Here is an 8,927-nt window from a genome sequence, read left to right as displayed (position 1 = left end):
TATTATAACATGTTTTATTTTCTTTTTTCTGTTTTTTACCAAAAAAGTTTACTGTTTCCGAGCATTGTGTCTAAAATCTGGCCCATGTTGCACATGCTTTAAATGCACTGGTTATTTGTCTTAAAAGCAGCATCATCAGAGGGTCATTCATTTTTCTATGGGGTGGGGGTGGGGGGTTGTTAGGGTAATCAGTTCAGAAGCATGTTGTATTATTACTGTTTGCTGAGTCTTATAAATTGTTTTGCAATGTGTAATCGTCCTCGCTGAGAGGAGCATGGAAGCACTAACAGGCACCTGTGTTTTATATCAAGCAAAGAGAAGGTACAGGATGAAAAGCTGGGCTGAATCCTACAATAGTCTGTCAATACTGCGTGTGTTAGTACTGCTTAAATCACCGCTTATTTTATTATAGTCATCTGAATAAATCAGAAAACATACTCTATGTGTTTTGTGGAAGGAAGCCACACATTGAACATTGAAAATTCAAAACCAAATTAAGATTTAGTGGGCTACATTAAAGAAGGGTTACTGTGTATTTGGTGTTAGTTAAAGAAGGATTCAACCCAGCTGTAACTACATTGCATTATTTTCTGTCTCAAGCACTGAAACAAAGTGATTTTGTTTTGACTCCAAATGACAGTCAAATGTACATTTTTTTATATGTAGTCTGGCTGTGGCCACAGACAATATTGTATGTATCATAGCTGCAAAGTACTTTAAACAGTGCACAACTTTTTAAAATGACTTTGAAGCCACAATACAGTACCTAAAATAGCACATCACTGTGAAAAATGACATACAACTGTTTAACATATTTTGCTGATTAATCTACATACTCGAACAGCTTGTACACACAAATTAAAACATGCAATGTGCACATGATTTGGTTTTAATCTTTAGAGTTCAAAAAGAAGCAATCTACCAGAGACACTGCTTACAGATCATAAAGATGCATGCTTTCACCAAGCTTATACTCACTGCATAATCACTGTAAACACATGAGACCAGTGTGTCTACACATATCTATCCCGAAATGCATTACTGTACCTTCATAGGTGCTTTGTGGTGCACTTAAAGTAATAACTAACAGTCAAATTACAAACATAAAACCAAAGAAAGCCATTCTCAGGACAGTTTATTTGCTTGGCAAATAAGTTTCAGATGATCAAACATCCATCAATAGATTAAAACATCCCATCTAAACTCATTATGCTTGTAGTATTGAGAGCCTGTTGAAACAGATGGGAATCTATCATGAATGAAACCTTGAAGGTTCTAACAATAAGTGGAGTCATTTTGTTGTTGTTGAAAGTGTTTTGTCTTCTTTCCATCTATTGTATTGATGCAATTTAGGTTACACATCCTTCAGAGTAATGTTTTTTCCACAAAGGATTTTAAATCATGCTCTGTGTGCCATCATGCCACATTTCAAAAGAAATCGTTTCGCAAGTAAAATCCTAACTTCATCTAAATGTTGAAGTGTTATTGGGGCCCATTCTCCTCAAAACAATCACACAAACATAAGATAACACCTTTAATTTGTCTTTTTTCAAGTAATGTACTGTGCAATGCGGGCAAAAGAGGTAGATATGTGAAAGTAAAAATATATCAAGCTTAAGTGTCTCTGGTAGGTGCCACCATTCTTCCAATGCATTTTCATAAACTATGTGCACATTTTTAATAAATATATGTACATTTGTGATTTGCACATTCTATTGTTGTATATCACCTGCACTGTTACTCTCATGGGCACATGGGGTAGCATTGTGTGCACATGTACTTACCCAGAGGAAAATAAAGTCAGAGAAGAGATCTCAATAGTGTCTCATTCATGTCTCCTAGACAACTATGAGATATATGAAACCATAGTGAGATTATGGCTTACTTCTCTTGTTTCTCATTTGTTTCTACTGAGCAATAAGATGCACAAACTCTCATCTTGGACTCCTTGTACGTTTCAAAGGAGAACTCATCAAGCTCGTGTCAGATTTTCTCAACTTCTGGAGAAGTTGGCATGCTCCTATGAATTCGTGCTTGATTCATTCTTTTCCTATTCAATAGTGAATCCAACATCTGAAAATTACAAAACAATGTTATTTCCTTTTTCATTTCTGAATCCAACACACTTACATAAAAATAAAACAAATAATGACTCGGTCGCACCTTAGAACCCTGTATCTTACAAAATACAACACAAAGGTTAAATAAGCGCAATGCAAAGACTGGACATGGACTATCTTCCCCATAACAATTCAGTAATTAGTTTATATTTAATAGTTTGCAATTATGGTATGTTAAGGGAATTTATTTGTATTTGGTCTTTCTGTCATTATGGCAGCTTACATCCTGCGCTATGGCACACAGGATGGATGGACAAAAAAAAAAGCTTTGATAAATAAATGCTGCATGAGGGCTGCAAAGACTCTAAATTATTGAATTTGGCACATTAGAGGGAGTGACATTTGTTGAGGTGACCATGGTCAAATAAGTCCTCATACACAAATGCTTCTTAAAGACTAAAGTAGTTGAATGCTGTGCACTTCTTTAATATGTTCCACTGAGAAGAGACACATTTATATACAGTTTTTACACTGCTAGCTGAAATAGTCAGTTGTTACTGGTCGATTAAGGCAATCTGCATTTTTTTCTAAAAATTCTAATTTTAGGAGAAACATATCAGACCAAATAGAGTCCAAAATGAGGCTGAAATGAGAATCAGTTTTGTCTCCCCGAGCTGTAGCAAACTTTGAGCAGCAACATTTTCCTCTGGGTATATTGTACATTCCCCTGTGATGGCCACAGCCAGGCACAATGTTTAAGTTGAAGTTAACTTGAACATAATAAAGCTGTGAGTGTGCAAACATACACACATATACAAATATATGCAAATAAGGTATATAAATATGAGAACTCATGGTTTTATATACATACACCTTCTCATTTCTTTTTTGGTGTTGGTTTTGAATCAGCTTTGGATCCTGAGAGGCCATTTTCTGTGTTGTCGATCCCTGATGAAGTTACAAGGCACTCCTTACTGCAGTAGGGTGAAGGGAGAAGAGAAGAAGACATATTTAGATTCATAGCAACTAAAAAAAATAGCTTGAGCTTGCTTAATTTGTTATCTACTTGAGCATGTATAGTATCTGAGCATGCTGCCAATCATCAACAATGTACTCTAATAAAACAGTATGAAAAGGCTGCATTGCTGATAAATATCCGGGTGGTTGGAAAAACTCACTTTTTCTCCTCAAGCTTGGAAAGAACAAATAGAGTGAAGTTCTTGAGCAACATGAAGCCCATCAGTGCTGCGATGCCTCCACCTACAGCTGAGGCTATGATGATGGTCAGTGTGTTGTCCACCACCCGCACTGCAGATATCAAAGGACAGGACCACAAGTTTTCAAGTCTGTCTCTCTTAATACAACAATCAGGTGCCCAAATGAACACCCTTTTTCCTGCTGTAATTATTCCTCTTGTTCATAGAGAGATCACTTCATAATACTCTTTCAATGTAAGTGATGGAGTACAAAATCTACAAGCCTCCTACTCTCCCACTAATACAAATTTAAGCATTTAATATGAGGTTTCCGCCATCCAAATTAGTCAAATCAAGTTTTCAAGTTAGTCTTTTAAGTGCCTAGTTCCTTCTTTTTGTTACGCTCTCCACTGAAGCTGAACAGGAAAACACTGCCTGCTCAGACACAAAGAGAGATTTTTTACTAAAAAGACTAACAGTGGAAGATATTCACTTTTTTTTTTTTTAAACTAAGTCAAACAGCTAAAGCCTCTCGTTGTCTTGACAACAACTTTTAAATACATTATTCCTTCAAAATTAGGCCTGTGGATTCTGTCCCCCATCATTTAGATTGTAAATGCATTATGAAGGGATCTTCTAACGGTCCATATTTGGAGAAATGTTTACAGCTGTCAGTATTTATTAGTGTTATCCCATATTTGAGAATTTTACACTAAATTGTATTTCAGTGCAAGTAGTTAAAGATCCCTTCAGATATGTTTTAGGACATATAAAAATCCTTAAAATGACATCTCCTCCTTCTCCCTCATTAAAAAATATAGAATCTATCTTCTAAGTATGTGCTCTGAAGGCTTTAAGTTTTCACATCACCAATGTGTCAGTTGTGTAGCGGCACTTGATTGGTTGCCAGACTTGTTTTGTTTTGCTTTAACTTACATTTAATGTGACTGACATTGTCTTCTAGTCTCATTTTCTGCACATACATTATTCTGCTCAGTCAAGCTCAAACATAACATGGCCAAACAAAGGAAAAATCAGTTTTTAAGTCGAGGGGGACTTTAAACCAAAACAGCAAATCATGAGCGTTTACCTGACACCTCCATTAATATGTAGTAACAAGTACCCTATACAGTAAAATAAATCAGGCCCCTACCTCACAAAAATCACACCACATTAGACTTTTGCCACTCACCCTCGTCCACCACAATGAGGGTAAAGATAGTACTGTGGTTCTTGTCCTTTTCTCTGGGGTTGCGTCCAAAACACGTGTACTGGCCTCCATCCTCAAAGGTGATGTTCCACAGCAAGATGGACACATTGTTTTTATGGTCAATGGTTTTATGGTTCTTCCCCACAAACTCCACCCGTTCTCGATATATTTTCACGTCTGGATCTGAATCCTCCGATACGATCATTGAGTCACACACCTAATAGGACCAGAAAGCTGCCAATCATCCAAAACCACAAAACCTGAACATAAGCCTTTCTCTTAGGAAGAGGTTCTTACCTTATGCATGGTGCCGTTGTCATTGAACTGCCAGTTGAAATAGAGGTTGTCGATGCCGATACAGCTGGCGTACGTGCAAGGCAACATGACTGTGCTGCCATTCACTGCCTCCAGGAAGGGAATCTTCCCGACATTCATCTCCAGGGCCTGAGTATACCACAAACCTGAGGAGGAAGGTGTATAGAAAAAAACAGCACGGTAAGACTACACAGGGGTCAATTTTAGAGGGATTGTTTGACATTTTGAGAATTTTTTTTTATTTGCTCTCTTGCCAAGATTTAAAGAGAAGATTAATACCACTCAGTGTCAGTCTACTCATCTAGGTCTCAGCAAGAAAGCAAATAAGGGTATTCCACAAAATATCAAACTATTCCTTTAAGTTCAGCATCATGCCCCAACAAATAAATGTCATTATCATGGTAAAATTAATCATGTAACCTCAACCTTTTATTTCCATTGTTCTTGCAAAAGAATGACTGACTACTGAATGGTTTTCTTCTCCTTTGCACAATATTTCTCATAAGACAATATATTCCCGACATCCACGGTATAGGTGCCAATGAAAATGAAAAACTTCAACTTAATGTAACATAACGCCTTGGACTTGTTTTATGGTCACATCACATCTGCTCATCCTGCTGTATGTGAACAAAAAGAATGAGCAGAGGTTCGTGGACAGTGACAGTCAGTCTGTCTCATACATGCTGAAACACTAGCGATAAAAGACTCAAACTTGTCTTTAGTGTGGGTCCACAGTGCACAGCAAATGACACACATTTCACAGCTGTCTGGTTTTGCACTTTTACTGATGTACACTAATAAGGTGATTATGCTAGAGTTGTGTATGCATCATTCATTGAATCAAATCACTGGGTTATTCAAATTTTACAGAGATAGTGTTTATCATATCAACTGTTTAATTTACATGTTTATGATTTTAAGATCACTCTATAACATGCATACATAATATGTCTATTTTTGGCACTTGGCTTGTCAAATCCTCAGTAACATAACACCACAAGTGATCAAATCTTACTTCCTCCCATTTGGCTCCACCAATTAAAAAAATGGGTGTTTGTTTCTTATTTTTTACTCATTAATTCTAAATATATAATAGATACAGGTGCAGGTGTTCCACTGTCATACTTAGCTGCTCAGTTTTGTGCCCAGACATGTATCAAGGTCACAGTTAGCAAAGACATTCAATATCAACTCTCTCTCTTTTTCCTAGCTTGTGCCTAATACCGCCATCTAGTGTGTGAGGCGTGTACTACGCTGACAAGGTGTTGTGCAGAACCATCACACAGATGCAGAGGTTACACAGAGAAATCAGAACAGTTTTAACATACTAAACAGCTGCTAGAGCTGCTGGAGCATTTTTTTGTGCTGTATTTTCTTCTGATTCTGCCGTCTGTTTTGTGCACACCGTGTAACGCCTCGTTCATAACATGGTCAAGGTCAACGGCCGGACAAGCACCACTGCAGCAAATCAGAATAACATAGCTAAGAACAGCACAGATGGCTAAACACAGTGAAGGAGAGCATGTGAGGATGTTATTGATTCATTCTCATCTGACTCTTGCTATCTTACAAACTCACTCCCTCCAATCTTTTCTACAGCTGGTCCAATGCAGCACAGTGAGCTTGCAAAAACAGTAGAATAGAAACAATGACGAGAGAGAGTAACAGCATCGCCCCTCCTGTCTCTTTACTGATGCACATTATTTTGTGCCACAATCACATACACCTTTGCACTTTTTTTGCAATGCTCCCTTTTCATCCTTTCTGAACTTTGTGTCCCTCTGTGTTCTTAAAATCTCAGTTTTGTAAAATATCTCTGTTTTCAATTGTTTCTATCACTGTAGTTGCTGACAAGACTGCAACCAAGAACAAAACAAGCACAAATACATGATAAAGTATCTCTTTTTCATTTATGGACCTTGAACTCTGTTGTGTTTTGTCCCATTCAAGCATTACAAACTTTTCAAAAAGTCAGTAGATGACTGTTCGTTGTGTTTTGCAAGGAAAGTCTTGGGTGTTTCAGATAAAAGTGGAGCAGTGGTGCTCCAGTTTTTTAGCCTACATATGTCAACTTTACAACAATAAATGCTGCATTAACAAACAAAATGCTCTCTGTGCCAGTTTTTATATTTAATATATCCAACTATCTTAGTTAGTGTGAATTTAAAGATAGACCTCAGACTAATACACTGTTGCCCATAAAGTTGGAATAAAATATTATTTACTTCTTCTCATGAAATGATTGTGACAATGTGATTTATTCTTGATAGATAAAGTGTATATATTCTCAAAATTGTATTGATCAATCTCATTGCACCTGGTCAAAGGCGATTACTGATGTGTATAAATAGAAAATAAAAAGAGGAATGTGTCTGAAAACAAAATGATTCCAACATTCCAACCTCACTAAATGTCAATGTTGTGAAATAAAACAAGATGTTTCTTGAAGTGGAGCAAAAATTCAATGCATGTCTGCTTTGGAAGCACTGTTCAATTAGTAATTCAGCAGCTCATATTGGAGAAATGATGTCACCAACTTTAGTCTAAAGAAGCATTGTCGTGTCTGGGTCTGAATGCTTTTATTTACAGATATAAACCTACCTAAGCACACAATCACTATCTGAGTATTTTATATATCAGCTTTAGTACTCCTAGTTATACATTTTTGCCTGATTAGTAAATGTGCATGTTTACAAAAACTGATCATTCTGTTCAACTGCTCAACTGCTGTAGCATCTTTCTTAATGCAGTACTTAATGCATATGTTGCTTGAGTCTGCCATACAGTTTCTGTAAGGTGGTCAAAATGCTTCTTGTTTTTTCTCAACACAGAAAAAACACCTGTGACCAAGAAACAGCTATTCTTGTTCTGAAAAGTAACACAATGTGTGTAAATATATCACAATGTGAAGTGGACACATTTTTTATTATTAGAAAGGGCTGAGCAATATTTTAAAGAAGAAATAATTGGATAAACTTTACTAAATGTTTACTGCGCTGTTGCTGCATTGATTGTCCACACCCATGAGGTGGTTTAGTCCAGGAAGTGTACAAGTAATGAATGAAGGAACCATGTAGGGAAAAAGTAATGGAAGAAACACATGCATTTTACTCAAAAGAGATGACTAATCAGTCTAAAGTCTGAGCTTTCTTGAATTAGTAGTGCTCTGTTTAACAATTAACAATGAACAATCAGCCAGTGGTTAACATAATTCAGTTTTCACACCTGATAATGTGTATCCACCACACCACAACCTGCAACAACAATGTCCAATCTAAATACATTCTGTTATTGTACGTTCACTACCAAATTTCTCTTCGTTCTCAAATTCTTGATTCAAAAGTTTATGACTAAAAGATGTTTTACTGACTTATTCTTGGGGCTGTTCAGAGTGACTTTGCTGCTCTTTTACTGCAGATACACATCAGGTCCAGTACAATACACTTTGAATGACAGAGCCTAGTCTAGAGTGACTAGAGTCTGACAAAGCTTTTCCATCACAAATCCAGTTTATTCTGCTGACATATCCTTTAGTGGACATTCAATCCCAATCCAAACCATTATAGATCACAGATAACACCAAACTGTAACTCCACCAGCCATGGTACAGCATTTCACACTGTAACAGGTTTTCATGAAAAGTTCAGTCATGTCCTTTTTGTGTTTCCAGAACCAGAAGCACATTTTGCTCAGAGATGAAGCACAACATCATGGGGGGAAAAAGCACTAATCACACTATTTTCAATATCACAATATGTTTTATGTTGCAGCCAGTCCAGTCACCAAAAGCAACATCCTTTTGTAAAACACATGTAACAACACATGCAGAGAATACAGCTGCTAACAGATACATAGGTCAGAAGCAGATGAAGGTCATTGTCAGATCTGAAAGAGCTACATCATCATTGCTCTGCAAAACAACTCAAATACACACCACACTGATGTTGGGCACAAGCTAGTGGTTATCAAAGACAGAGGAGGCAGAACTGTTCACATCAGCTGCGGCATAATGACCACAAATTAAAGGGAGGTGACCTTAAGTGAGGATTAGACATTACCAAGCAGCATTGAGAGGATCAGGCAGACACTGGCGTGTGGAGGGCCCGGCTTTGGGGATCTGACCCCAACCCACTGGACCTCCAT

The 8,927-nt window shown here is 37.2% G+C and overlaps 1 protein-coding gene across 1 annotated transcript; it reads right to left on the bottom strand.

Moving 5' to 3' along the window:
* Positions 1-2,937: 2,937 nt before the first annotated feature.
* Positions 2,938-8,927, bottom strand: scn4bb (sodium channel, voltage-gated, type IV, beta b). The gene is made up of 5 exons (XM_062433719.1): positions 8,843-8,927; positions 4,764-4,927; positions 4,449-4,683; positions 3,239-3,368; positions 2,938-3,034 (listed from the first exon to the last, which is right to left on the bottom strand). The coding sequence occupies exons 1-5, from the start codon at positions 8,925-8,927 to the stop codon at positions 2,938-2,940; spliced, it is 711 nt and encodes a 236-aa protein (XP_062289703.1).

Source organism: Scomber scombrus, chromosome 14 (assembly GCF_963691925.1).
Source record: "Scomber scombrus chromosome 14, fScoSco1.1, whole genome shotgun sequence".
NCBI classification, from domain to species: Eukaryota; Metazoa; Chordata; class Actinopteri; order Scombriformes; family Scombridae; genus Scomber; species Scomber scombrus.
Note: the sequence above shows the minus strand (reverse complement) of the source record. Positions and strands in the feature narration are given on the sequence as shown.

What these genes read in the sequence shown, in the direction of transcription:
- scn4bb (XM_062433719.1), bottom strand. Translation starts at nt 8,927, where the DNA reads ATGGAGGTCCAGTGGGTTGGGGTCAGATCCCCAAAGCCGGGCCCTCCA. An exon ending in ACAACGGCACCATGCATAAG is followed by an intron (nt 4,684 to 4,763) that starts GTAAGAACCTCT and finishes TGGTCCTATTAG; the next exon opens with GTGTGTGACTCAATGATCGT. An exon ending in CCTCATTGTGGTGGACGAGG is followed by an intron (nt 3,369 to 4,448) that starts GTGAGTGGCAAA and finishes TGATATCTGCAG; the next exon opens with TGCGGGTGGTGGACAACACA.